This window comes from Alternaria arborescens, assembly GCF_004154835.1.
Source record: "Alternaria arborescens strain FERA 675 chromosome Unknown contig_53, whole genome shotgun sequence".
In the NCBI taxonomy this organism is placed as follows: Eukaryota; Fungi; Ascomycota; class Dothideomycetes; order Pleosporales; family Pleosporaceae; genus Alternaria; species Alternaria arborescens.
Genome location: NW_021167908.1, coordinates 4,533 through 31,449, shown reverse-complemented (window position 1 = coordinate 31,449; position 26,917 = coordinate 4,533). Strand labels below are relative to the sequence as shown.

The window sequence follows — 26,917 nt, the reverse complement described above, 5'->3', positions numbered from 1 at the left end:
CCTGGACACTCGATGGGAAATAGTGGGAGTGATAGATAGTATCAAGGATTTCGAAACCGTAAGTGGAATGCGGCGTGATCGTGAATCAGGTGAGGATGGAGTGGATAGAGAGGATGGAGAGGAGCTGTCTAGAGTGAAAAAAAGCTCTTTCTATATCGACTCGCTGATACTTGAACACGTGCCGTTACTGAAGTGTTCTGCGTATCGCTCCATCGTTAGCCACGTTGAAGCCTTCGAACAGGTCATCTTGCTTGTAGGCTAGGCCTTTGCGGGGTATGAAGGAGCTGGTATGCATCGATTCAATAACACTAGGCCTCTCCTCGTGACCGGAATTGCCTCAATACATATCAGCTTCTTCATGTGTGTAAAGTGGCTCATGCCACAATGCGGCGCAGCTTAGTGGGGTTAATTCCTGGACAGGTGGCCGCAACAATTGATTGGCCATAATGAGACCGTTGCTGTACAGAAGCATGAGTAGACCAGACAGCGAGGTCAATCTCGGTCGAACGCCATTTTGTCGACGACTCACAGTGAAAGCGGGACGACAATATATAGACTACTGAACACAGTTAAAGCAGACATTGGTGTGGAAGGTGAAAGTGAAAGAATGGATAGCACTACTATTGTCGACATGGTCTGAACATAGCGGACTGGTGTCTTTGCATCTCGAAGCAGGCATCGTCAAGCGATTTATAGAGATGAGTACGGGTAGTCCCTACTATCACGTGCAGTTTTGTGGGGCTATGGTGACGCAGTCGACCAATCGATGACTCCAGCCGTATCTAAGATATGGTTAACCATACAAATGTTGATACGCAGGGTTCATGAACACATAATAATCATAACAGTCTTCACCTCATTACTCGATTCCGATATCCTTCAAGCCGCCTTGCCTAGTCCAGAAGGCCTTCCAAGCATTCTGCCACCGCTCCTCCTTCAATCCCCGAAGCCAATCCTTCACCGCGATCTCTTCGTCGCCAATTCTGATGACACCGTTCTTGATTCCTTTCCATTCCTTCATCGGTCCTTTGATATAGCGATGATTCGCGCCGCAGAAGCTCAACCATGGTTCCTCTATTTCTCCAGCCGTTTGCTTCAGACGCTTGGAATGGCAATCTTCGCATAGATCACAGCTGGGACACACGAGGCAGTAGTAGAACGGCTGGGTCCAGGATTTGATCGTCACTCCGCAACGTCCATCACAGAAGATTCCCCATCCGGTAACATCCTCATCAACCTTGGCAGGCTCTGGCACTTCCGCAGTCACTATAGAATTCTGCTCTTTTTCAACCTCCTCAGAAAGGCTGTTGTCAGTAGCCTCATGTATGCTGTCGGCCAGCGGAGCATGTAGATTATCTTCGCTTCCCGTAACTGGTTCGTTGTTTTTTGTCGATTCTTGCTCTCTGTCTTCTTCATGAACACCACTCTCAGAGAGCGATTCTGATGGCTCTGATTCAGCATCTTGCTCGTGTATAGCACGATCCAAGATCGAAAATTGAGAACGGATTGCGATTCTTGCATCCTTCTCTAGACCGTTCAACGAGGCTAGAACCTTGGAAAGTAGTCGCAAGCTCGATGAGTCGTTCCAAGAGACACTGTCTTCGAGCCCACGGATGCAGCTTGTGAGTAGTTCATTCAGATGTTTCTCATACTCCTTGGCAGGACCCATGATGCGGAACATGTTCGCACGAAGCATACCGACATGGGATTTCCGCTCATTGTAATTGTCGCCATGAGCGCTCGGCAGTACTCTTAGGGTTTCCATGATTTCTTCCTTCTCCGTTGGGTCGGCGGACATCTGAAACTCACAAAAGAGAATATCCGCAAGCTGCATACGGTGACTTGTCTTCGTCTCATTCATCGTGTCTTCGAAAGCAGGGTCCGGTTTCGGTTTCATAGCTAGTATCTCATTGCGTAGCGCTTTGCCCTTCTCGATGTCGCCTAGCATCGGGTAGTATATGTATGCGATCGCGCACCGGAGGTTGAACAGAATAAGGCTTTGCGTAGACAGCGTTCTGGCCAAAGCACTCAGCCAGTCGAGTAGTAGGTCGGTCTCCTTCGTCGACTTTGCTGCTCTTTGCATACGAGTCACCGCGTCTTCGTCTACCCACTTGTCGAAACAATACGTAAACCAACTATTGCGCTCCTTTTCGTTCCAACTCTTGAGCACTTCCATCAGCCTGGAAGCTTCAGCTTCGTTGTCCTCTTGGAACAACAATGTGATATCATCCAAGACCCAGCCAGCCAGCGGTTGGTCACTCGAAAGTCTCCTCGCTTCGTCGAATGCTAGCAAGGCGTCCTCGCGTTTCTCCATGTTTGACAGCACCTGAGCTTTCATAGTCATGAGCTCCATTCGCATCTTCTTGATTTCGATGATTTCTTCAGGAGGCAGTTTCTCGTTATCTGGAGTGAGGAGCATGTCGTAAGCTTGGTCGTAGTACTTCATTGCTTCTGGTTTTTGGTCGATCCATTCATATTTCGGAGCTAAGAGGCGAAGTGTTGCGACCTTCTCCAGAACGCCCCCTTCCATACATTCAACCGCTCTCTTCAGATAAACGGCGGCTTCAGTAATCAAAGACTTTTGGCGATCGGGGTCTTCGGCTGCGTAGCCATAGTCAGCCAGAGTTGACCCTGTCGCCCGCAATGTCTTGAAGTCTTCGGCAGGAATATCGTATTCCGCGGTGATTGCGTTTATGTATTCAATTGGCTCATCTTCGGATACTTCAATGCGATTCGCCTGCGACTAGTTAGAGAGTTGGTCTTTCGCAATCGAAGAGAGGCTTACGTGAGACAGTGCGCCCTTAACGAACAGGAACGATTCAGGTATCCAGACCTGATCATCGGCGTCCAGCCAATTTTGTACATGGCCTTGGGCTAACGGAAGCAGGACATTGTCTTCGGTGACGGTAAGCACCCATTCCCTAACGTCGGGGTCCAATGAATCGTCTTTGAGTGTTGCTGCTTTGTGCGCCCACGTTATAAGTGTTTCAAACCAAGGGGTAGGAGTATCCTCCGCGGATACAGGGTATATGTCAGTATGCCTTGCTATCTTCTCGAATAGTTTGGCGATGTTGCTTTCATTTCGCGTGATACGGTGGAGGAGTATCGCTACCTGCTGGATAGCTCCAGTTGTCGTATTCTCCACGTCCAGCTCTTTCAGATGATCATGCCAGTATCGAATCGCATAGAGCGAGAGCTCAGCTGTTGTCGGTTCATTAGGATCTTTCGCTGCTTCCATCATGATGTCTACACACATCTGGAGGATTGTGAGATGTGCAGTGGTAGCAGGAGTCCGGAATTCTGTCACGCCATCGTCTTCGACGTTTACGCTTTGGAAGTACTGTCGCAAAGACCGGTCCTGAAATGTTAGAGGAGACTTCCCATCTTCTACTTCGGGTATACTGTCGTCTTTCTCCTCGTCATTCTCATCATCGTCTTGATCATCATCCTTTACATCCTCTTCAATCTGTCGTGTCTGGGTAAGCTCAAGGATGCGAGACGAACGCCCGATGATTTCTTCTTCGATATCAAATGTGTCGTCGTCGGACAGCGTGAGTTTGATCAAGCTCGAAGCTTCGGCGAGGCTGAGTGATCGTTTCGAGAACGCTAGCCAGGCAAACAATTTCTTCAATGCTTGATATTGCGCTTCCGAGCGATTGTGGCGACATTCCTCAAGCAGAAGCTTGTAAAGGGCATGCAAACTTGTCGGCAGCTTGTCCAAGTCGTGCATGACCGCCCGCTCCCGACCAATGTAGGAAAATCTTCGAAGCATGTGCTCGACGTAAAGCATACTGTCTGCTTGCTTGACTATCTTGCGAGCAATGGCTTTCTTAACATGGGGGCTGAACTTACGCACGCGCGGGAGTGTTTGGAGGCGACTCTTCACGAGCATTTTGATGTCGGACTTCATCTCCTGCTTCGTGATTTCAATCATCGACGGCTGAAGCAGCTGCAACGTGGGCTTATCTTCTGGCCTGCTAGTCGCCAGAACCGATACATTCGCCCCCTGGTGCTTGAGGTCGGTCAAAAATTGTGTCAAGACCCCACCTTCCTGTACATGCGCCTCGTCTAAGCCATCCAAGACAAGAAACAACCGGCTACCAGATTTGTTGTCGCCAGGAAACATCGATAGAAAGAATCTTTTCCACGTGGAAAGCTCAGTGGACTCACTAGAGTCTTCTCTGATCATTGCCGCTACCTGCTCGGCGTATTTGCTGTTCGATTCGGCAACCTGAAGCGCTGCAGAAGCGAATGCATTCTGCATTGATTGCTGATATGGATGTTCTTCTTTGAAATAGAAGTAGGCCAATGAGGTGTGTTCATTGTGACGCAGTCGCAGCATCTCAATGACCGAATAGGCTAGGAAAGATTTCCCAATCCCCTCCGCACCTCTTAGCCACAGTAGAGGATGACCACCGTCGATCCATGTCTCGAAGTTTGGATGTTTGGTGAGCCACTCTGCCGTTTTTCCTACCTTGTTATCGCGCATATCTTCATTTTGTGTCAAGTTCTCCAGGTGAGCTTCTACCCAGGAGGGAAATACATTGGAGTTTCCATTGAAGATCTTCTTGAGTTCCCGCAAGGCTTGAAACTTGCGATCGCCAACATCGCCTTTGGACTTCACTTCTTGTTTCTTCTTCTCCTCGTTCTCTGGCGCTCTGCTAAGCTTGGCTGTATTCTTCAAAATCTGGCGAAGTAGAGCGTTCTGTTCAACATGATTCTCTGAGAGCTGGTATTGAATAGCGGAGAATCCTTCGCTGACGACAACCTGAAGGTTCAGGGTGCTCGCGTAGACTTGCTGAATGTCCTTTCCGACGCTTTCACGGTATGATTGCAGCTTCTTATCGAGTTCGTCTAGTTTAGCACTGTTGACAAGTACGTCGTCCTGTACGGTCTTGATAGAGCTGTAGCTTTCAAATCCAACAGCTTCGTCGAGTTCCTGGATAGATGCCTGCATTGCAGCATACGCTGATACGAGCTCTTCATCTACTTCGTTCCACGATGCATTGAGCCAATGCGCTACCAGCGATCAGCGAAGCCCTAAGATATGCCCGGCCAACCTACTGATCTTCTTCTCCTTCACTAGACGTCTTACCCTGCCGCATACAGATAGCTGCATGGAGAAGATTCTGACGATAGCGATCGCAAGTGGACCAGATTGCGCTCGTCCTTCGAGAATCGATAGTCGTTCGAAGAAACGAGCCGAATATGCAAAGAATTCTTCAACGCGGTCGTATTCAGCTCTGACCCCTGCGAAAGCCTGACGTTGTTGAGTGCTTGATATTCAGGAGACAGGTACTACTCACGGATATCAAGCGACTCGCGGCAGTGAACACCAGTCCCACTGGCATTGCCGGTGGAAACGCACTGACTGCAGCTCCGACTGCGGCAAAGCCATCGATGCATTTCTGAAAGTCGCCGAGGTGGTCACCCATAGCCGATCGGAAGCTCGACATTTTGCTACCGTCGTCTCGAAACCCTTTGAACTTCTTCATATCTGTATCAGTTTGTCGCATGACTTCAGCGACACTTCGTGCGCCTAGGGCCGAAAGGTTCTCTTTGGTACGCGCATTGTAGTCTCGTATCGCTTCTGCCCATAAACGACCAAGATCAGTCTGCGCACTTTGTTGTGAGACTTTAGTCGCCATGATGTGTCAAGGTAGCTGGGAGATGAAGAGCTGACAGAAGTACGGATTACCCTCCACATTTATCATGCGGCGATGCATAGTAAGTGTTGTAAGGCTAAGGACACTCCGTTTGATCAACTGGAAACACCACCAGTGCGAGATCCGGTGGACATGTGTCTGCCTAGCGACATAGGTGCGGGTGGTTGGGGGCCGGAAACGGGTATCGTCTATGGCCAGACGACGCGAACGCCTAAAACGGATGTATGGCGCGATTGGTACGTAGAGCTCGCCGGAAAGCGGCACAGTGTGTATTGAGGATAGCAGGCTGCTGCATCAGGAAGTTGCGCAAGCGAAGCAAGCTGAAAGCCACTTCATAAAGCCATGTGCCCGCGAACAAGATCAAATGATACGAAAGCTGCATGAACGAGCATAACGGCATGTTTTAGAGAGCTTCGTGTTCATCGGTAGGGGATTAGACTGACAAACTGCGTCGCAATGCAGCTGTTGTGCGCTGAAAGCATTTCAAAAATGCTTGTTGCACAGCGTCGCCCAACGATGAGTGCGGGGAGTTAGGTCCGCCGATGTCTCTCAGCTGAGCCACGGAACAGTGGCATACCAGCCAGCAACGCTTGATAACATCAACCATCTCCAGTGAAAGCGCAGGTAACGACGATGGTGTTCGTCTGATCATAAGAGTTTTCCGTATGGTTGGGCTGTATTGAGCACTGGAGAATTGGCGAAATAGTGTCGCGCGCAGATGCGTCGCTGTTCCTACCACGTGCTAGGTGTTGTGCCGTAGCCTGACGCTAATCCAAAGCGGCGAGGTGGGGCGATGTGCCGATCCTTTGCAAGTAAACCTGTCGCCCCACGAACCATCAAAGACGCGATGAGCCAAACAAGCATGAACACCATACGAACACCAGATACTTCTTGTGCTTGTTCTAGGATGAGATAGGCCTCTGTCACCATGCGTTCGAACAATCATGTCTTTACAACGTCTACAGAATCACAAGCCGTCTCCATGATGCAGTCTCGAACAGATTACGCCAGAGAACATTCATCGCCGAGCCTCGAGATAGCCCAACCCTTTCGTACCGCTTCGGCCTAGAATGAACTTTTCTCAAGATCAACACTGGGGTGGCCGTCGTATCATAACGATAGACCCTGCTCGTGTCTCCAACAACTACACAGTAGACTGACTGGCCGACAGAGAGTTCTTTGTCATATGGAGGGACATGATAGGGTACATCTGCATCGAATATCTCCCATGCGTTGCCCTGTCCGACTCTGTGGTGCTTGTTATCGTTAGCCCCCTGGTAAAGACATTTCACCACCTTGCATTCTATCTCGAGATAACCACTGTCAACACAACCAGTGGGGTCTTTGCTAGACGAGACGCATCTGTAGTCGCGGACAATAAAATTTCCCGGTCGCATGTCCGTATTCGCCCACTCAATAGGACCTTCTACTGACGCCCATGACCAAGTCGGTGCACGATATCCATTCGGTCGGCGAGCTTTGGCTAGCGAATCACCACTCGAACCAGATTCGTCCACGAAGTAGCCGCCTCTTTGGATGAACATGTCGTACATGCCACGACGTGTATATTGATTTGCGGTGTACCAACAAAGTCCATGGAGAAGATCTCCCGACCAGATTCCAGCAAGATATGTCGAACCCAATATCAATTGTGCTCGTTTCGCGACGCCAGAAAGAGCCGGGAGTCGATCGTTGTCGAACGCCAGATCTTTTGAAGTATAGCGGACAACAATGTCTCGCCATACCTCGTACAGAGTGGACAAGTCCGGACGGTCTTGTAAGCTATCTGGCAAGACATGGTAAGGCGCAAGTAGAGGGGCAGCGAAATGTTTCTGGCCGCGCCAATGATGACCTTTCGTTGTACAACAGCACCAAATCTCGCATGAACACTCCCACACAATTTCGTGATGGGTGAATTGTATGATGCGCGGGCTCAAGAGATGCTCTTGGTAAGTCCAAGACCGACCCAGTAAGGGATGTGGCATCGAAGTCCACTCTGCAGCTTCATCTTCAATCTTTTCGTTGTAAGATTCATTTGCTGCGTTCATTGTAGACATTCTCAGCTGTGTGTGAGTTATGGCCTCGCGATAGGATAATGACGGGATGCCAGGAATCGGGTTGTCTAACCTGTTGATAGTAACCTGCATGTGACGATTAGGAGAGAACAATCCTGCATCTGCGTTCATAGCAACAGTTCCTGCGACTGTAAGATACGCTCTACCATATATCTCAGCCATCTGTGCGGCTTGCACTTCCCAGTCTCTTCGGTCATCTTGGATTATACACAGTGAGTCAATCCACAGATACCGAACTCCAAGGTATTTGGTTACATCGATAGCGTCACGGAAGGTTTTTGGTAGTTGGGAGAGGGCGATTCCCTTCCTGAATTCCGCAATCGTTGCGAGAGTTGTGCGTACTGGCTGGCTACCTCCCCAACAATGACTCAGACAGATATATTCCCCGACTTGCGAGTCAGACTCGTATAGAACGACGGCCTCTTGTTCGCTTAGATCGCTTAGATAACTCAGATCTAACACTCTTTTGGGCAAGTATGTCGTTCCCTGGGCTTGACACCTTGGATGGTCTCGGACGCATTCTTCGATCCACTGAGGTACATTTCGCAGGAAGTTTTCGAAACCAGTGTCTGGATCTGTTACAGGATTTGGAAGGCTTCTAGAGTGCGAAAAGATAGGATTGCTTGCAACTCCCCCTGAAGATGCGGCTAAGAAACATCAGCGAGCGTCAGGTCTTCAAGAAGTACACCTCACCATTGCTTGAGAAAACGTCGAGGTACGCAAACCCATATACCCATTCGTCAGGCTTGTTCTTGTATCCAAATCCCAGACTCGTATCTTTGACCAGCACCTCAATGTTCTCAATCTCAACCTCTGGACGAAACATTATGGACATGTAGTGATCCACAATGTCTAAGAGCGTCTCGCATACCGCACATTGATGTGCTGTAGCCTTCTCACGGTCCAGGCTTAAAACAGTCTGATCTATAGGAAGGTTCAAACACGATGGGCAAACGGATAAAGCGACTGCAGATGAGCTCCGTCCCACTTCTTCTTTAATGACTTCTGGTGGAGGAGATCGATTCGCGAGCTCTGGAAGTATACCGTTCTGGTCCTGAGCTGCACCGACTTCAGCTCGAATGGCGCTAACGCTACCTTGGAGCCCTTCGATCTCCGCGGCCAGAATATCGCTCCTGTTCGCGCTACGCTCGATTCCGTTGAGCCGCATCTCGATCTTTTCCAGCCTTTGCATAACGCCTTGTACGCTATTGTCTATTGTTTCCAATCGCTCTCTTATCCACTCGTCTTTTTCCACCGATTTCACCCTGGGTGTCCCCTTGGCGATCGGCATGTCATCACTGGCATGTTCATCGACCAGTATTGGGTCGGAGACAGATGCAATTGATTTGGAAGATTTGTCGATTTTCCAGAGATCATTGACATTCAGTTCCGTGTATCCTGCCCAATCTTCGAGATTTAGCACGACGTGCCGAGGCTTTGACATCTCTGGGAGCCGGGGAGCTCTCCATGATATTTTAAGCATCAGGACCAAGTTTCAAAGGATTTCGAGTAGGCAGAAGAGAATAACGATGCTCAAGAGCTGTTCTGAAAAGGCTGGGTTCCAGCTAGTGTAGAAAGGTACGCTCGCTGAATAACTCCCAGTTATATGAGATCACAGAGTTGACGGGAGGAATAAAGTACGTTATGTGCAGCCTGATACCTACTCTCAAGACGTTAAATATATTTCAGCCTTGTATGACAGATATGCGCCTCGATCCCGGATCCGGCGGATGCATCCAGCCACCGGGGCCGAGTAGACCCTTTGTGACCAATCGACCATCATAAATCAGCACAGCCTGCTTACACTCAGTTTTTGGTGGCTTCTCGTGCAATTATAGAGCCAATAGCAGCTAAAGCTACTATCACCTCTCAACTTCGCATTTTCTTAGTAGCGTTCTACCCCCCTCCTATCGCATTCTCGGCATGGCAACACGTGAGCCTAGTACGAGGAAGGCTGCGAGTATTGTGTGCAAACTAAGGAGATCTGACAGCAACATGGATTAGGTATGATATTGGTAAGGCAAGGGTGGCTGCCATGATTTGGACATCTCAGTCAAAGTGACCGCGGCAAGAATTCAACGTGGAAGAAATCTCGCAACACCCGCAGCTCGAAGGTCTTACAGGTAGATGTAATTGTTTGTCGACGAAAGCAAAGGCTTGGCAAAGTATCGTTGTCGATTCAAGCCTCGTTTACCTAGGTATACTATGAGCATCAAGGACGGATTGCATTCGGCAGGCTAAGAGTCTCGTAAGCAATTGTGAACAAATGTGGCGTTCATATAGGGTAGGAAGATAGACTTGGATTGAGTCACATCGAAGGCTGTATGGACAACAGAACAAGCAGGGTCTAATATGACGCAAAGCGAGCCGCGGTGTTGTACGGTTGTTGGCTTTTGTTAACAAGAAAGGTGAAACGGGACGCAGCATTTGGGTAACATCAAACTTACCACGTTGTCTTAGCAGACTCAGATGAGTGTAAATTCACACTTTTTTCTTCACGTCATTATGGGGAACATCTGGGTGGCATACAATTCCTCTATTGTCAAAGACATTTACTCTTGCACTTAGCCATGCAACAAACTGTTATGAACCTAGACTTCCTATACATATCCTCGAACTCAACCTAAACCCCCATCCACATCTCTGTTTTAGTTGACCTTGGCCTGAGCGAGGCTGTTGATCTGCTGAGCACCGTCCTGGATCTTGCCATTGGCTGCCTGGAAGCGACACAGAACGCCGGAGCGCTCCTTGACGTTGTTGTCGCACACCAACTGGTTGTTTGCAACGCAGTTGAGAGCACCGTTGCCTAGAAAAAAAGTGTGTCAGTATCGTCCTAATAGATATCCAAGTATTCTACTTACAGGCAGCTGGACCTCCAGGCACACACTTGCCAGCGGCACCGTTGACAGTGCAGGCATCCTGCTTCAAAGATTGGTTGGGGATACAGCAAGCCCCGTTGGCTGCCTGGCGGGTGTCAAGCACGCTGCGAGGAGTGTTGCGTACGCCTTCGACATCGGTGATAGCGGCAGAGGAGATGGCGACGAGGCCAAAGAGAACGGCGGTGATGGAGAATTGCATATTGGCGATTTGGGTTGCGAAGTATATCGGTTCGGGGTATTAACAGTTGATTATCGAAAAGTGTTGATGGTTGAAAGTGATCCGCGCAGCGGGAATGAATGAAGTAAATGTAGAGTGAATTGGAAGACTGGCTTGGGAATAGAACCTTGGTCAGGCGTATGTGCTACCTTTATACTGCGATTTCTGAACAGCATTGATACTATATCGCTTTCCATTAAAGGCATGCTGGGTAAGCGATCCTGAGGCAGTCGATCATGCACATCTAAAACCCTTGCCCGGGCCCTGGCGGGTCCAGCAGATCGCGGTCAAAACAATGATTATTGCGCGCAGGCAGTATGGCAGTAGACGAAGCATACTGCTCTCCCTAGATGAGCAACATCCAATATGCCATGGTTGAGCTTCGGGAATGGACTTGCACCTTGGTGGTAGGCAAACGCGTGTTGTAGTCGATCTCGAACCAACGGTAGACAGCTGCAAGTGCCGTCAAACCCGAGTTGACAAGCAAACTGAAGCGCTGCCTTGCACTTGAAACACTTCCTGCCTACTCAAACATGTGCCTTAGAAAGACATGAGACGTAGAACAACCTGCGGTTAAACGGCTAATCTAGGCTATGGTCTGTGACATGCATGATTAGGCGCTTCCAGGCGCACTTCGCATGACAGTCGTTCACTACTTCCTTCTAATAACAATCCACAACAAGTCGAGCGTCAGGATCGACGAAACCTTTCGTCTCCGTGCACCCGTTATCTTCGCCATGGCTTCGTCGAACACGACCTTCCTCGTTGCAAGACAAAGATTGAACATGCTGGCTGAACCACACCGCTCAGGCGTGGAGTGCCGCCGAGCGCCGGAAGATATCGCGAGAGGGCTCGGAAGAGTTTAGACATTAGAGGGCTGCGGGACGGGTACCTGCGCATCGCGTCAGGGCTGAAGATGTCACGCGCGCATGCAACGCTGCCGCTGAACACGATAAGAATCGCAAACACCGCTCGCGCAACGTCGCCGACTACGTAAACATCCTGCTCAAGTTCCCCAGAGTAGAAGACATGTCCCCAAGCTGCGCCACAGGTCCGAGCGCTCGTCAGTCCAGTTCACTTGGCCTCCGGAAGTTGCAGCAACATCCTGTATACCTCTAGACGCCTTTAGTGAGATGGAAAATCTTGGATTGGGCGTTGGGGCTGAACGCTGTATAAAAGGATAACAGCGCGTCGTGAGCATGCGCAGGCACTTCAGCTTGCCTTCTTGAGCTGCAGTCGACTCGCATCGCCAGAACCAAAACATCCCCGTCTTTGCGATCACGTTGTTGTCCAAGGCCAACGATCCTGCAAGACCTATCATGGCACCGTCTTGGATGGAAAAGTTCATCGTGCGTGGCGAGCCACCAATCCCAGACCCCCTGCGTACCTTATCGCAACCGACTCTTTCCCTCAACTACTCCGCGCTCGCAGAACACCGTCACATCTTGAGCGCTCCGGACGAGCATATGCCGCGCTACGCAGTAACTCGGAAGGCCATCATGGGGGCATGGGGAAGCAAATGTTCCGTCACGGTCCCCACCAACTCCGACCAAGAAATCGCCCTCATCGATTTCCACACCTTTCACTACGACATCAAGTTCCCTATACGCGACCACCGCATCGAAATCAGTACGGCGAAGCGTAGATTGGATGCGAGCGGTGGGCTGGGGGAGCTACACTGGAAGGCAACGGGGATGCAGGTAGCGGGCGCAGCGTCGTGGGAGTTGCGGGATGAAACGAGTCTTGTCATGGTTGTGGATATTGATCAATCGCAGACAAACGGTAGGATTAGTGTTTGGAGAGAGACGCTGGATGAGCAGACTATGGAGGAGCTTGTCGTGGTTGGGGTTGCGCAGATTGAGGAGTATAAGAGGATGCTTAGGCAGGCGAAGACGTCTGCGGTGGGTGTAAAACTCAACTGAGATGCTCTCTGCACATGTAGCAGGAATTTGATGTGAGTTCGGAGGGGAATCGCCAAGCAACACTATAGTAATAACTCAAGCGTAAGATTATTAGACCACAGGCTTGCGCGACTTGAAGATTGTGATTTGAAGATGATGAAGACACGAACGGAAGTCCGCGATGCTCATCCCTGCCACATGCTTGCACCATTTTGTGGAGGTTTCGCGGCCCGATTTGTTGCGAAAACGCTATGCGCTAGCTGCGCCTTGCTATCACAGTTGGTTAGCTCCATCAAAAGCCGGGACAGTATCGAGATGGCCAAGGCAGTAAGTCAGTAGACTTTTACGCTGTCCAGGCGTCGTGGAAATGTTTTGGCGGTGTCCGCATGTTGAGATGCGCCCGACCCTTCGGAGCTAATCGAGGATGGCGGCCGAGGCAGGGTCTTTTTGAGCGGCCTTGGGCGGTGGACCCTTCTTTGATTCCTAAACATCCATGAATCATCCTTTCGACTCTCTGATCTCAACCAATGACCATCCCGACAGCGCCAGGAAACATGTTCCAGGCGCAGATGGCGTCATGCATGTCTATCCTTAGTCCATCTGTTCCTGCAATCGCGGCATGGGCCCTACCTGAGCCGAAACGGCTTATGGTGAAGCTTAGATTTCACGCTTTCGGAGCGCGAGGCATGCGCAGGGCTAACAAGAAGGCTATCGACCCCTCCTCTGCTTGATGCTTGCTTCTTCTTCGCCTGACTGGCTTCACACCTCAAAGAGACAATCTTGAACCTACCGTCTGCTCTCCTCCCGCATTGCGCGATTCGCTTGCATCATTCCGCAAAGCGACAACCCCCACTAAAAACATTACAACAGCAGCAGCAGCAACAACATCAACGCGACAGAAACTCGCGCGCGCCAACTACATTCTAAAACATACGCAGCCTGGATAGTCGCAGGTATGGCGACAACGCCCATCGAACTCGCGTCAACCACCAGCACGCTTCCCACGCGCCAGAAGGCGATTCCCTACACATTCGCCGACGGAAGGCGGACCCCACTCTCTTCCATCCTCCCACCCCTCGTCTTCGGTACCGCCACGTTCAACCATCAGTACAACAGCGACCCCTTCGCGCTCGACACCACCGGTCTCGTCACCTCGGCGCTTACCCACGGCATCCGCGCCTTCGACACGTCCCCATACTACGGCCCCTCCGAACAACTGCTCGGCGATGCGCTCGCAACCCCATTCGTCCGGGAGACGTTCCCGCGCAACTCATACATGATCCTGACCAAGGTCGGGCGGATAGCAAGCGATGAATTCGATTACAGCAAGGAATGGGTGCGCGACAGCGTCAACAGAAGTCTGGAGAGACTAAACACAGAATATCTGGACTTGGTATACTGCCACGATGTCGAGTTCGTGAGCCCGGCCGAGGTACTGGAAGCCATCAAGGAGCTCCGCTGCCTTAGAGATGAGGGCATAATTCGGTACATCGGTATCTCAGGGTACCCTCTCGATGTGCTGGGTGACATGGCTGAGCTCATTCTCCGCGAGACCGGCGAGCCGCTCGATGCGGTCCAGTCGTATGCCAACTTTACGCTCCAGAACCAGACGCTGGCCGGTCCGCGCGGCATCTTGCGCCTCAAAAACGCGGGCGTCGACGTCGTGCCAAACGCCTCCATCCTGGGCATGGGTCTCCTCCGTCGCGAAGGTGTGCCCGTCGGCGCACTAGGCGACTTCCATCCTGCCCCTTCTTCACTGCGCGAAGCAGTTCGGAAAGCAAGCGACTTCTGCGACGACTATGGTGAGCGCATCGAAGTCATCGCCATTCGCTTCGCGCTCGAGACATGGATATCATCTGGCGCGCTGTGCGGATCCCGCGGAGACCCCGCATCGGGTGTCGCTTGGAAACATGAGTCTATAGACGACGTCGGAGGCTCCAAGCTGGGCGTCAGCGTCATTGGTGTGTCGCGCGCCCCGGAGCTGGAGAAGACCATGCTTGTCTGGCGATCCATCTTGGATGGACTGGAGGGCGGCAAGGAGACTGCTGTGCAAGCTGGTCGCTGGTATCGCGCGTGGGAATGGAGCATGAATCGTAAGAGGGCAGTACAGATCCTTGCGGAGGGTGTACAGGAAGTACTTGGTGACGGCTTTGACTACGCGTGGTCAAGTCCTGATCCGGGCTTCGTCAATAAGAGGAAGGACGCAATAAAGGGAACTCAGGGTGATGCGCCAGCACCGTGGCTGACGCCCGCCGCCAGCCCGGAGGCTGTGGCTGTGAGAGATTCAAGCGAGGTCGTGGAAGAGAAGTCGTTGCCGCTACGGTAAAGGAGAAGATGTAGCACGTGTATATAGTGAACAAAGCTGCACGCCTCCTAACCTCTATTTCTGTCCTTATATCCTTGTAAGGAGGTACGTCCACCTCATACTTTCCACTCTGGTACGTGGCGTTCGGCATGGTCTGGCAGAGATTCTGGAGACGAAGCAGTGACGCGTCCAGTCTCCTCGTCGACAGCCAGATCATCCAGCTCTACATAGTTCCCTTGTGATCCACGTCCAAACACTTCCTTTACCGAATCTCCACATTCTCCATTGACCGTTATGTCTGGCGTCTTCTTGCTCGATTGTCTTGTGCTCATTCGGTTCCCCGAGCTCGCAGCTTTGGAAGGGTACGATCGTGATTTGCTTCGTGATTTGCTTCTACTCGAGCCCGTGTAGCCTTCGAGCGCGGAGTTGACCGCATGCTTGAGGACGACGCGAAGTACAGGAATTGAGGTAGCGACGATGGCCATGGAGCACTCTGCCACTGCCCATATGATGGCATTGTATGATTCATCTGCAGCTGTTAGCAATGACCCGTACATGGCTTGAAATGTCTTACATGATACATCCTGTGTTGTCAATTTTGCGATGTATGTGGATCTGACAATCGACGTGATTCCGGCTCTTCGATGAAGTCAGTCCGGTCTGCTATTCAATCAAGCAATGCATGAACTCACAGTATTCCCAGACTCATGGCGACACATGCACCGATCTTCTCTGCGGTACGCATTTGCAGCTTCCAAAGGATCTTCCACGGCAGCACAGCAAGAGAAAAATCCATAAGTGCTGACCACACTGCGTCGCGTCGCAAGTCAGCAAAGCAATGAAGGTACCGACTTGGAAGCAGTCCACTCACTAGCTTGGAAACGCCCATATATAACAGAGGGTTGCTTGTCGATGCACTCTCCCGGTATGAAGTCCACAAAGGTTTTGGCTAGCGGTTTGCATTGCACCCATGGTATAATGGTAGCAGGGATTGCAAAAATCGCTAGGGTAGAGATCGCAAAGTAGACGTAGAGTCTGACCCATCCGTCCGTCAGCCGAAGCAAAGTGAGTCCAAAAGAGATCTTGCTCAAGGCAATCGCGATGGTGTATATCGTCAATTCCGCTGCGCCAATATACATCATCTTATCAAGATTGCGCAAGTCGACTAGCGTAAAGATTAGCGATCTGAGGTGTGAAATCCAAGACTCTGCTTTGGTGTCTTACGGTCAAGTGTATGTCCTCCATAGCCTACGTTGATAGACACTTGGTTGATGGAAACTTGGACCAGAAGTAAGATCTTTATCGTATGAGCGAACTGCTATTTGCACTGAGAGGCTTTGCCACTTACCCAAGCGACGACAAGTGTGCAGTCGTCTAGCCACAGCTTCCCTTGACGCCATCGAATATAAAGCCGAGGGAATAGAAAGGCAGCAGCGACGGACAGCAGCGACCAGGTGACCACGGACATGAGAGGTCCATGGGTCTCTTTCGGGTTGCTAACCCAGCTTTCGATGCCACTCATTTGGATTGGTTTCAAGGGTTGGCGAGAAGGAGAAGGAATTGAAGGATATGCTCCTTAGCGCTATATCAGAATCCAAGAGCGGTCATGGCGGTACGATGCTGACGTGGGACAAGGATCAAGTTTATATCCAACGACGTTGAGAAGAGGGTTGAGGATAGGGTTGCGGATGGAAGTTATCCGCATCGATAGTGGCCAGTATTCACCCTTTTCCTTGAGTGGTGGCACTGGTGGGTACTCACTCGGCTGAGAAGCCGTGTCCCATAATGCAAACTAGAACGGTGCGGCAGCAGTTCTGAAGAGTAAGCTTTGCCAGATGGTTGTGGGGACGCTTAGAACTGTACATAGGTATCGGGCAAGTTGCAACACTGGCCGGGCTGTTGGGCGATGTTAATCAAGGCATTGTTCGCCGCCAATCATGCAGTACGGGCTTCTCTGCGCGACGTTTGAACTGGCATGCGCCTCTACTAAGAAGTCCGCGGCGGGTAAGGCAGCCTGCATACTCAGAGATTGAAATCAGTTTGGGCTGGAATAGACGCAGTAGTAGTAGTCCATCTGTCAGTCCACTTGTGGCAGTATGTGCGACTGTTGCTGCACGTTGGAAGCATAAACAACAGCCTAGTCAGCAGATCAGCGTTGGACAGGTCATGCCGGCTAGACGAGAAGCGCTAATCTCGGAAACGTCTTGGCCCGATCGATAATTGCCGGCGGGTATACAGAGAGCTCGCGCAGGAACGCGGAGATGGGATATAAGCTAATCGTGGTCGCCCTTGTAACAGTATAAGATCGTACAAATATCTGAGATTTCAAAACGCAGTAGTACTCGCAGCCTGGTGTTGTATCTGTCAAGTTGTTTTTATTCTTTTGTTGCGACGTTGAAGTGCGTGGGTTAGGGGTTCAGATTTGGGGCAAGCCGGGTTGGTGTTCTAAACCTTAATTCCAGCTTCTGCGTTGCTGCCAGAGCAGAGAGAGAGAGAGATACTAGGCACCGTGACGAGCCACAAGGGCCCGCAACAAAAGCCTCGACGGTCGAACCATGACGCTGGGGCGCGTTATTCTCCCTGACCCGAGTCACCAGATCCAGCAGATCTCCCTGACCCGAGTCGCTAGATCCAGCAGATTCAGGAACGGACTGAACCCTGTGGCTGGCGCGAGCGGATCGCGGTTGTTTTAAGGCCCTTGCATGGAAGGCACCGCGCGAAGATCTGCAAACCCTTATGGCTTTGGCCCAATCGCAACACGCGCCGAGAAAGCACACACGTCGATCTCTCTGACCCAGGCCCTCCCCTCTACAATTCGAAGCAAGTAAACCGGGTTGTAAGGACTGTGCTGGAGGGTACCTGACCCTGGATTGGCATCTCTATCGGCGACATCTGGATGAGGATCATAGCGGCTCACATGTACGCAGCACTCATTTGCCACTATGAAAGTTGAACAATTTCTACCTCTCGCCGACCGGACATTTCTCGCTTTTACTTCTCATCCTTTCTCCACACTCTTTCACACCTGAGATTGTTTTCGCAAACATGAAGGTCTCAGTACTATGCGGCGCGACCCTCTTCTCATTGGCGACCTTCGCCTTCCCTGCGAGCATGCTCAAAGGTGACATTAGTGACGCGACCCTTGCGGAAATCACCGCTCTGACGGAGAGGATCGCAAGAGATCTAGAGAGCAAGCGATCGGGTGCCCACGTCAAACGTGCATTCGATGCAGAGGCTCAGCGCATCAGTACTACTGGTGATCACAAATACGTGAGTAGCGCTATTGGGATGCGCGACATGGAATCGCGTTTGCTGATGGCTTCGTTACCAGATTGCGCCAGGCCCCAATGATCTCCGTGGACCTTGCCCTGGTATCAATGTTTTGGCAAACCACGGTTACATTCCCCGGAATGGCATCTCTACAATCACACAAATGACTACGGCCGCCAATGAGGGTTTGTGTGCCTTTACTCGCTTATTTGCAGAGTGCTAACAATGTCAGTGTTTGGTATGGGCCTGGATCTATCAGGATTTCTAGCAGTCTACTCCGCCGTCATGGCAGGTGATCTCACCTCTTTTTCGATTGGAGGTAAACCTAAGTCTGGTGGGCTCCTAGGCGGTGTAACCTCATCACTCGGCCTTCTCGGAGAACCACAAGGCCTGAGCGCGTCACACAACCGCTTCGAGGTTGATGGATCACCCACCCGATCGGACTTGTACTCAACGTATGCTACCCAGCTTTCTCTCTCTTGTTGCATGGCCAGCTTAACTCATTACTCGTAGTGGCGACCCCGTATCCCTCAACTTGAGCTATTTCGAGCAGCTCCTCTCTATGCCTCTTGGCAAGAACGGCATTGACCCCTCCGTTATAACCCAGTTCCGCCTTGATCGCACAAGGCACTCAATCGCTACGAATGGTCATTACTTCTCAGGCCCGCTACAGGCCCTTGCGTTGAACCCCGCCACGTATCAATTCACCTACCGTTTCTTCGCCAACCACACTGCTGAGAATCCTGAGGGCTATCTCGATGCTAAGACGCTCATGTCATTCCAGGGTGTTACCGGAGAGAAGGGTAATTACAAGTGGGCTCGTGGGCAAGAGAAGATTCCTGAGAACGTGAGTACCCATCGTGACACCGTCCGCTTGCATACGCTAATGCCCATAGTGGTACCGCCGCGTTATCGGTGACGATTACAGCATCGCAGCATTCGCTGCGGAAGCCGTCTCAATTGAACTACAACACCCCGAATTTTACCGGTTTGGTGGAAACACCGGCCAGCCCAACACATTCACTGGAGTCGATGTCGACGACTTGACAGGCAAGTAATATCTTCGTACGGATTTCATGTGAGACAAATACTGACTTTGTACACCGTTCTTCAGGCAACGTTTTCAATGCGCAGACACTTCTTGAGGGAAACAACCTAATGTGCCTTGCATTCCAGGCAGCTAGCGTAGGTGCTCCTGACGTTCTCCGCGGATTACTTGGCAACGTCTTGGTCGCTGTGCAAAAGTTGGCCTCTGTTCTAGACCCGATCATTGCAGAGCTTGGGTGTCCTGAGCTTGTCAAGTACGACCGAACCCTGTTCAAGGCCTTCCCTGGTGCCGCGGGTGCGATATAGAGTGCGATTCTACACTTTGCGAACATATAGACTAAACTTCTGGCTTCAAACCCTCGTTGTATTAATACTACAAAGCTTTCATCTGCCTTGGTAATCCTTGTCCCGTGCATGCCGCATACCAGCGATGTGTCTGCCACTATCTTACATCATTCAACCTCTCACCCATGGGTCCTTCATGAGCATTGGGTGTTGTCTCTCTATCTCCTCCAACGTCTCCCTCTTTTTCATTCTAGCCTCCTCACTTGCGGAAACTGTAGCTTCGATATCGCGCACTTCAGCCTGCTCTCCGTCATATAGACCATAATAACCTACATCGTTCTCGATTGAACTACAATCGATCCTACCCAGCACATGGGAGCTTGTATGCAGATGTTTCCACGTATTACTCTTGACGGTGAAGAGTTTCCAGGGCTCGACAAATCCTTTTTTTGTCTTCCCTGTAGTCGTAGCCTTCGTACTTCACACCCGCAGCCTCAGCTTTCTTCCTCATATCCTCTGCGTAGAGAGAGTTGAAACTCCCTTCGGCCTCCCTCGCAAGTGCCCTGTCCCATGGCGCCCCAATCTCGCAATACGCATCCGAGTAGTCTGCTACAACGTAAGCTCGCGCAACTTGTACACGCATATCCGGCCGCCTCGTCGCGAGTTCGATGTACGTCTCCGGCACCGCAAATTGCGGATACCATATCAAGTACGGCAGCTCATATCTTTTCGTATCTACAGTAATGCGCTCGAGATTGTTGCTCACGACGAATCGTGCATGAAGCGCTTTCTTCACCCGCAGCGTGTCGAAGAGCGAGTCACCAGCGTCGAGCTGCTGCGCCACCCACTTTGCGAAGAGAGGGTGATGGTAGATGCCGCAGACAAGGCAGGGGCCTTCTTGCTGTATAAGGAGTGGTCGATGTAGGCGCGCGTACCGATCGATGTTGCCTTGTACAGCGGCCATGAGGATTAGGAGGTCTTTTTGCACCGTGGGTAGATCGGCGGGGAGCGGATTGTACAGCAGGGGGACCACAATGGACTGGTTGGTCTTTACAGCGCTTACGCTGTAAGTGTCGATGGACATGTCTTCTGTGATATCAAAATAGCGCTCTCTGAAGCCATCACGTCGGTACCAAGATGACGCGTTGGATTTAACGGGCCAGGGCGGGGTGTATCGCTGCTTGACCTCAAGCATAGAGCGTACACACATGTCTCCATTGATGAGAGAAGGGCGTGGAGAGCATGGTGTGTAGGCTCGCGTGTAGTCGTTGAAGACAGCATACTTTACCGGCTGGGAAGTGATTGCGTTATAGATGTCCGGATTGTCGCTATCGCGTGCTTCTCCAGCGATATGAGCTTCTGGAAGAAGGGCAAGTGAGTGATAGAGGTCAGTGTAGCCAGCTATCGCGCAGACACGGCCAATCTGGTAAACCATTTGCGGGTATTGTTGTAAGACCGCTCGGCAAGTGTCTTGGCTGGGCGTGCTTGGATGCCAGATGCAGTAAGGAAACTCGTCATGGTCAAGCATGTCCGGTATGCGATTGTTCATGATGGCCTGAGCATTCAGAGAGCGGGTAAAGCGGGAGTCCGTGCCGTGAAGCTCTCTTGCAAAGCCGTCGTTGTATCTGATGCCTCGGATGATCGCTCGCTAAGCAAGCTCTAGATTCATCATTAGGGGAATTTTGACCCCCAATAGCGCATCTTTAATCTATGACATGTCGAATTGCCGCAGTCTTCTCTCATGTTCTTCCTTGTCAAGCTTGAATCTCAGCTGGGCGTCCTTTTCCCTATCAATCTTGTGTCGAGGTTCTAATAGACGCTGTCTCTTCTCAGGAGATAATCGAGCTGAGCTTGCCGCATCGCAAGATCTAGATTGGTTTATAGTGGCCAGGCATCTTCGTGTCGATAGCAGAGCCCTACTTGAGATCCGTGGAAGCCACCACATCAAGGACCAAGGTAGGAACCTAGACACATGTACGAGGAGGGCTATAGTTTGGAATTCTACTATCGTAATAACAGTCTAGAGAGTCTGGTGTTGTGAGGGGGTAAGAAGACTTCGCAGTTGCTGTTCTCGTACCGTACGGGAGGCCCAAGTGGGTACTCAGGCCTTATTTGCGCCGGCAAGCGCACTTGCGGAATCAAGCGGCACGTCAGGAACGCTAGTGTCAGATGACGCCAAGGATGTTAGCTGCCGGGTATATATAGGTCCCATTCCATCTTAGCTTAGCTCCTTAGACTTAATACATACGATTACCCCCCAACCATCACTCCACAGTTAGCAAGCCAGCAGCACACGGACAGGAATAACCTCGCCTCCATCGTTGTGCTCAACGTTGCAGTAGACATTTCCGGGACAGATACCGATAATAGCAGATTGCCAGCCGGATCGATCAGAGCAGCCGTGAAAAAAGAGATGCGCACAATGGAGAACAAAGAAGACTGGCGATGCTGGGCAGTCACCGTCGACCACGCGACCCAGAGCAGAACCAGGATTGCGTGCAGAGACGAAGATGAGCACTAGATGGTCAAGAGAGCAGCAGAGAAGATTGGCGCAGGCTCGCGCATGTTGCGCGATGAGCTCTACCCAGTCAAGATCAACAAGGTTAAGAGAACAGCAGTGTTAGACGAGAAGGATAAGATCAGAGCGGGAGCAGCAGAAGCCTCTAGAGGAGAGAATAGAACGACAGTCGCTAAGATTGCGTGGCTTAGCAAGAGAGACGTCCCCAAGGCGTACGAATCTATAGTGGTGTATGTGACCAAGAAAAGTGACGCAACCAGGCTCCGTTCTGTAGAGCAGCCGGGTTGGTTATAATCAAGAATGTAGTGCTAAGAAGGTCTGTAGCAGTTAGTAATATAATGTTACTAACGTCAACCTTCTTAGCTATCTTAGTAAACGATAGTAGCTGTAAGAGTAAATCCTCTATAGCCACAGTGCGTTATAAAGCTAACAGACGCAGCCGCTATTAATCAATTTCATAAGAATCCCTCTGCATCTTCAGCGTCCTCGAGCTGCGCCTATCCGGCAAGTACACCAGCGAGCCGCGCGAGTACCTCATTAGTACCTAGGTAAAGGAAAGAGCAAGTGCAGCGTCGCGGACATCAGCACATAGCTGTAGGTAAGAAAATGGCGGCTGATTGGGTAAACGGACAAGGATATAGCCGCGTTTTTGCACGTATCAAAGTCGATCAAGAGGATGACTGCGAGGCCGGCTGTGCAGCGGGGCATTAGAGAGAAGTATAAGCCATAGTAAAGAGAGCCTAAAGGTCTAATCGTGTCAAACGAAATAAAAATACCATAGAACCTGCAAAATGGAGTTTGACTACATCCAAAAAGAATACATACAGAAGGGCACAAAGAGTGCCATACATTAGATTGTCATTTCATGACATACCTCATCATCACCCACAACTTACTCACCGGCGCCGTCACATCAGCCAACTTCAGCGTCCAATCTGTAATCACCAAAGATCCTTGCTGCGCAAACACCTTCAACGCGCCCACCGCCGGGCCATCGCTAAACGAAATCTCATTGCTTCCTTGCACCAGAGTCCACGCGCCTGCCGCCACTTGCGCATCGGTGACGACCTAAATGTCAACCGCAACAAGCCCGCTGACCGGATGTCCCTTGGTATACACCGGCAACCGCTCATTGACCTTGTTCAGCACCAACACGCGCTCCTGTGCGGCAGGCGGTGGTCCCGGCACACGCAAAAACTGCGCCCACTTGCTCGCCGCCTCGCTGCGCGCATCAACGACAGCAAACAGTCCCGTCAGCAGATCCGTCACCGCTTTCACATAGTCAGCAACCGCGCCTGACGCCGCGGTGCCGAGCTTGTCTCGGCCATCGCGCGATGTATAGCGGACGTGCATGATGATGTCCTGGATCGTGCCGTAGTCGAACTGACGGAAACCCGACGGGAGCGTCAGGCTCCACTGCGATATAGCGCCGGCGCCTCCGAACGGCATGTAGTGCTCGTTGTTGCTGAACGAGAGATCGAAGACGCTGGCATCGTTATTGGCTGAAGACACGTCAGCGGCGGAGATCGGTATGAGGACGGTGTCGAAGCGCGGGTCGTCGTTGGGGCTGCCTTGGTCGACCGTCTTTTCGAGGTAGTCGCGCTTGTCCTTGGCGGTGGGGTCGGAGCGGTATTTGTGCGCGGTGAGGCGCAGCGTGCAGTTGACGGTGGTGTACGGCCCGACGACGCAGGGAATGGTGAGAGTGACGGCCTTGATCTTGCGTAGATAGTGCCCGGGGAAGTCCATGTCGTAAAGGATTTCTGGAATAGCGAACTCGCACGCGCTATTTTCACGGAGCTGTATGAGTGCCAGCGGATTGACCTGACGTAAAGAGATGAACTTAGACACTTCAAAATCGTGGCCTCGCTCTTCGTGGTACGCAGCTTCCATGTTCTTCAGCCCCAGGAACAGAGCTTCGCCAGATAGCAGCCCATCGTGTCCGGGTTCCCAGTACCCGGGTTGGATGAAGCTGATGTCCTTGAGACCACGCTCGAAGCGGAAAGTAGCTTCAGCCTTGCGAGCCCAGTTATATGCCATTTGGTACACCTGGTAGAAGACAGGTACAGATTACAATAGGTATAAGGATAGAAGGGTTTTATTATTATACTTGTTGTAGTCAACTTAAATAGTTTATCTCTTACACAGGTTGTTAACTAGTTATTCTATCGTTTATAGAACTAGTAGCGTTATCTATTAGTTAACATCGATAACTCTTTTTCACCTGAATATTCTATACGCCACCTTACGGATTACTGTTTTGGTCTACCTCGCCTTAGTACAGACTGAGCTTAGAGAAGTATAGCCTAACCCTGTGTAACAAGCATCCCGTAACACCTCTGCTACGTCTAGTTGCTAGATCTACATGCCTAGAGTGCTACTCTAGAGTTCTGCTCCTCTGTCTTCTTATAGCTCCTTATCAGCCTTTTCTAAATCCATAATCTTACTATACGACCGTGCAGTCGCTGAGGGGCAGGCCGCATCAGAAGCGATCGTGGTCGCGACGGACTTAGCACATATAGTAGTGGTGATTGGAGCGGACCGGGCATACCGCCGTCCAGCCGGGTACAAAGCCGTCTCGGGTACAAAGTCGTCTCGGATACAAAGCCGTCTCGGATACAAAGCCGTCTCGGATACAAAGCCGTCTCGGGTACAAAGCCATCTCGGGCACACAGCCGTCTGGCACGGTAACAGGCGCGATAAAGACTGTTAGGGAATCTCCGATATGATCCCGACAGCAGTGAGATAATGCGACTGTAATCGTCCCGCAAAAACTCGCTAGGGAACAAAAGGCGCTTCGGGCTGTTATCCGTTCTCCACATTTAGAAGTCAGAAGGGCTTAAGTCCGTGCTGAGAAGAGGGGTAGCGGCGAGAACGTCCTATACTGTCAGTCACCGTGACCTCTGTCGATCTCATGCACAGGAGAGTATAATAACACCTGCGACATCCTCGAACTGAATTTCATCTTCTCGAGCATACTCGCAAAACACACAAGTAATCACCTCTGATCACTCTTTACACATCACTATCATACATCGAGTAAGACTCTACGATCCGACGTACGTCTGTTACAATGGCTGGGTCAGTCTTTGGTTACTTTGGTTTCGGCGGCTCACCGGCCACCCAGGCCCCACCAGAGAACCAAGCTGTACGGGCGCTACCCGGTAACTGGTATACATCAGAAGAGATGTACCAGCTTGAGCGACGCGCGATCTTCACCCGAAGATGGCTTATTCTTACCCACGAGTCAAGACTCCCGAACCCCGGCGACTTCCTTCGCTACAATATCGTCAACTACGACGTTGTTGTTTCTAAAGACCAATCTAGCGAGATTCACGCGTTTCACAACGTATGCAGGCACCGTGCATACCCAGTCGTCGAGAAAGACGGAGGCAACGCAAAGATCTTCTCCTGCAAGTACCACGGCTGGTCATATGGCCTGAGCGGAAAGCTCGCAAAAGCGCCGGGTTATCAAGAGCTCCAGAACTTCGAGAAGGCTAAGAACGGTCTCTTCCCCATTCATACCCACACTGACCGTAATGGCTTCATCTGGATCAACATGGACGCAAAGAAGGAGCCTGAGGTATCGTGGGAGTCCCAGTTTAATCACGTTGATGAACAAGCACGATTCGATCAGTTCAACTTCGACGACTACGAGTTTGACCATACGTGGAATCTCGAAGGTCTACTTAACTGGAAGATCTTGGCCGACAACTTCAACGAATGTTACCACTGCAAGACGGCACATCCCGATCTTACGGCGGGTTGGCTCGACCTCGAGAGTCATGACGTTCACTGCTCAGCTGACTACATCCAACACTATATAGAGTCTCCGGAAGACCACAAAGAGCTTGGCCAGGAGATCTGCTCTACATACTGCTTTCCTAACGCATCATTCACTATCACAAAACACTTCTTGTTCATGCAGAAGTTTATGCCGAAGTCAGCTGATGAGACAGTTATGTACTACGAGGTCTGGCGCAACAAGCACTCTAGCGAAGAGGATTTCCTGTTTATTAGCGATACCTATAAGCGTGTTATGGGCGAGGATAAAGTACTATGCGAGCGCGCCCAGAAGAACATCAAAGCAGGCGTCTTCGTTAATGGCGAGCTAAACCCGTACAAGGAAAAAGGACCTTTATTTTTCCAGAACAGATGTCGCGAAATCGTTTTGGAGCAAAGTATAAAGGAGAAGAAGGCTGGCCAGCAAATCTGGCCTGCGAAACAGCAGCTCGAGTCCACGGGTACATCAGCCATTAGCAAAGAGATGGAGGACTTCTGCGAGGGTCTTGCCTGTAGCAATGAAAACGAGAAGAACGGGTTCGCTTGGTAAGCGACGATACGATGTTCACGATTGGAGTTTCATCGGGGCTCTAGCGCGGTTAGATTAGGTTAATAAGCTCTACCCTACCCTACCCTAACCAATATAAGGCGACGAATCTGGGGTGATTCGTGCCGAACTAGGCTTAGCGTTAGGGTTTCCGCCCGCATCTAGTAAAAATATCACCCCTAATTCGCAAATTTCAACACCCTCAATTTATCACAACACAAGACTCTACAAGACCTAACTTCTATATAAAACTTTATTATGCTAACTTTTTAAGTCTATATACAGAGTTTTAGCTACTAGCAGGCACGTTTGTGTTAAAAGTTAGGGTTAGAGTTAGAGTTAGAACTACAATAATAGAGCTACTAGTCTAGAACACTCGCGCGCCTGCATCGCAGAACGCAGAGAGCAGTAACAGCAGCCTACCTGT

At 50.9% G+C, this 26,917-nt stretch overlaps 12 protein-coding genes across 12 annotated transcripts; 6 read left to right on the top strand and 6 right to left on the bottom strand.

Moving 5' to 3' along the window:
- Positions 1-859: 859 nt before the first annotated feature.
- On the bottom strand, positions 860-5,648 carry AA0111_g11588 (hypothetical protein; the record flags this gene model as incomplete). The annotated part of the gene is made up of 4 exons (XM_028645470.1): positions 860-2,737; positions 2,786-5,019; positions 5,065-5,260; positions 5,307-5,648. The coding sequence occupies 4 exons, from the start codon at positions 5,646-5,648 to the stop codon at positions 860-862; spliced, it is 4,650 nt and encodes a 1,549-aa protein (XP_028500793.1).
- Positions 5,649-8,408: 2,760 nt separating this feature from the next.
- Positions 8,409-9,185, bottom strand: AA0111_g11587 (hypothetical protein; the record flags this gene model as incomplete). Its single annotated transcript, XM_028645469.1, has 1 exon — positions 8,409-9,185. The coding sequence occupies one exon, from the start codon at positions 9,183-9,185 to the stop codon at positions 8,409-8,411; it is 777 nt and encodes a 258-aa protein (XP_028500798.1).
- A 1,204-nt stretch (positions 9,186-10,389) lies between these two features.
- Positions 10,390-10,819, bottom strand: AA0111_g11586 (hypothetical protein; the record flags this gene model as incomplete). Its single annotated transcript, XM_028645468.1, has 2 exons — positions 10,390-10,547; positions 10,603-10,819. The coding sequence occupies 2 exons, from the start codon at positions 10,817-10,819 to the stop codon at positions 10,390-10,392; spliced, it is 375 nt and encodes a 124-aa protein (XP_028500797.1).
- Positions 10,820-12,156: 1,337 nt separating this feature from the next.
- AA0111_g11585 (hypothetical protein) lies at positions 12,157-12,759 on the top strand (the record flags this gene model as incomplete). The annotated part of the gene is made up of 1 exon (XM_028645467.1): positions 12,157-12,759. The coding sequence occupies one exon, from the start codon at positions 12,157-12,159 to the stop codon at positions 12,757-12,759; it is 603 nt and encodes a 200-aa protein (XP_028500796.1).
- Positions 12,760-13,693: 934 nt separating this feature from the next.
- Positions 13,694-15,064, top strand: AA0111_g11584 (hypothetical protein; the record flags this gene model as incomplete). Its single annotated transcript, XM_028645466.1, has 1 exon — positions 13,694-15,064. One exon carries the CDS (start codon positions 13,694-13,696, stop codon positions 15,062-15,064), a length of 1,371 nt encoding a protein of 456 aa, XP_028500795.1.
- A 95-nt stretch (positions 15,065-15,159) lies between these two features.
- AA0111_g11583 (hypothetical protein) lies at positions 15,160-16,565 on the bottom strand (the record flags this gene model as incomplete). The annotated part of the gene is made up of 6 exons (XM_028645465.1): positions 15,160-15,572; positions 15,618-15,682; positions 15,736-15,853; positions 15,915-16,208; positions 16,268-16,340; positions 16,392-16,565. 6 exons carry the CDS (start codon positions 16,563-16,565, stop codon positions 15,160-15,162), a joined length of 1,137 nt encoding a protein of 378 aa, XP_028500801.1.
- A 1,523-nt stretch (positions 16,566-18,088) lies between these two features.
- On the top strand, positions 18,089-19,371 carry AA0111_g11582 (hypothetical protein; the record flags this gene model as incomplete). Its single annotated transcript, XM_028645464.1, has 5 exons — positions 18,089-18,313; positions 18,375-18,498; positions 18,546-18,768; positions 18,827-19,160; positions 19,210-19,371. 5 exons carry the CDS (start codon positions 18,089-18,091, stop codon positions 19,369-19,371), a joined length of 1,068 nt encoding a protein of 355 aa, XP_028500800.1.
- Positions 19,372-19,471: 100 nt separating this feature from the next.
- On the top strand, positions 19,472-19,666 carry AA0111_g11581 (hypothetical protein; the record flags this gene model as incomplete). The annotated part of the gene is made up of 1 exon (XM_028645463.1): positions 19,472-19,666. One exon carries the CDS (start codon positions 19,472-19,474, stop codon positions 19,664-19,666), a length of 195 nt encoding a protein of 64 aa, XP_028500792.1.
- Positions 19,667-20,048: 382 nt separating this feature from the next.
- AA0111_g11580 (hypothetical protein) lies at positions 20,049-21,194 on the bottom strand (the record flags this gene model as incomplete). Its single annotated transcript, XM_028645462.1, has 1 exon — positions 20,049-21,194. The coding sequence occupies one exon, from the start codon at positions 21,192-21,194 to the stop codon at positions 20,049-20,051; it is 1,146 nt and encodes a 381-aa protein (XP_028500799.1).
- Positions 21,195-22,166: 972 nt separating this feature from the next.
- On the top strand, positions 22,167-22,457 carry AA0111_g11579 (hypothetical protein; the record flags this gene model as incomplete). Its single annotated transcript, XM_028645460.1, has 1 exon — positions 22,167-22,457. One exon carries the CDS (start codon positions 22,167-22,169, stop codon positions 22,455-22,457), a length of 291 nt encoding a protein of 96 aa, XP_028500813.1.
- A 774-nt stretch (positions 22,458-23,231) lies between these two features.
- AA0111_g11578 (hypothetical protein) lies at positions 23,232-24,200 on the bottom strand (the record flags this gene model as incomplete). Its single annotated transcript, XM_028645459.1, has 1 exon — positions 23,232-24,200. The coding sequence occupies one exon, from the start codon at positions 24,198-24,200 to the stop codon at positions 23,232-23,234; it is 969 nt and encodes a 322-aa protein (XP_028500814.1).
- A 1,033-nt stretch (positions 24,201-25,233) lies between these two features.
- AA0111_g11577 (hypothetical protein) lies at positions 25,234-26,493 on the top strand (the record flags this gene model as incomplete). The annotated part of the gene is made up of 1 exon (XM_028645458.1): positions 25,234-26,493. One exon carries the CDS (start codon positions 25,234-25,236, stop codon positions 26,491-26,493), a length of 1,260 nt encoding a protein of 419 aa, XP_028500812.1.
- Positions 26,494-26,917: the final 424 nt, after the last annotated feature.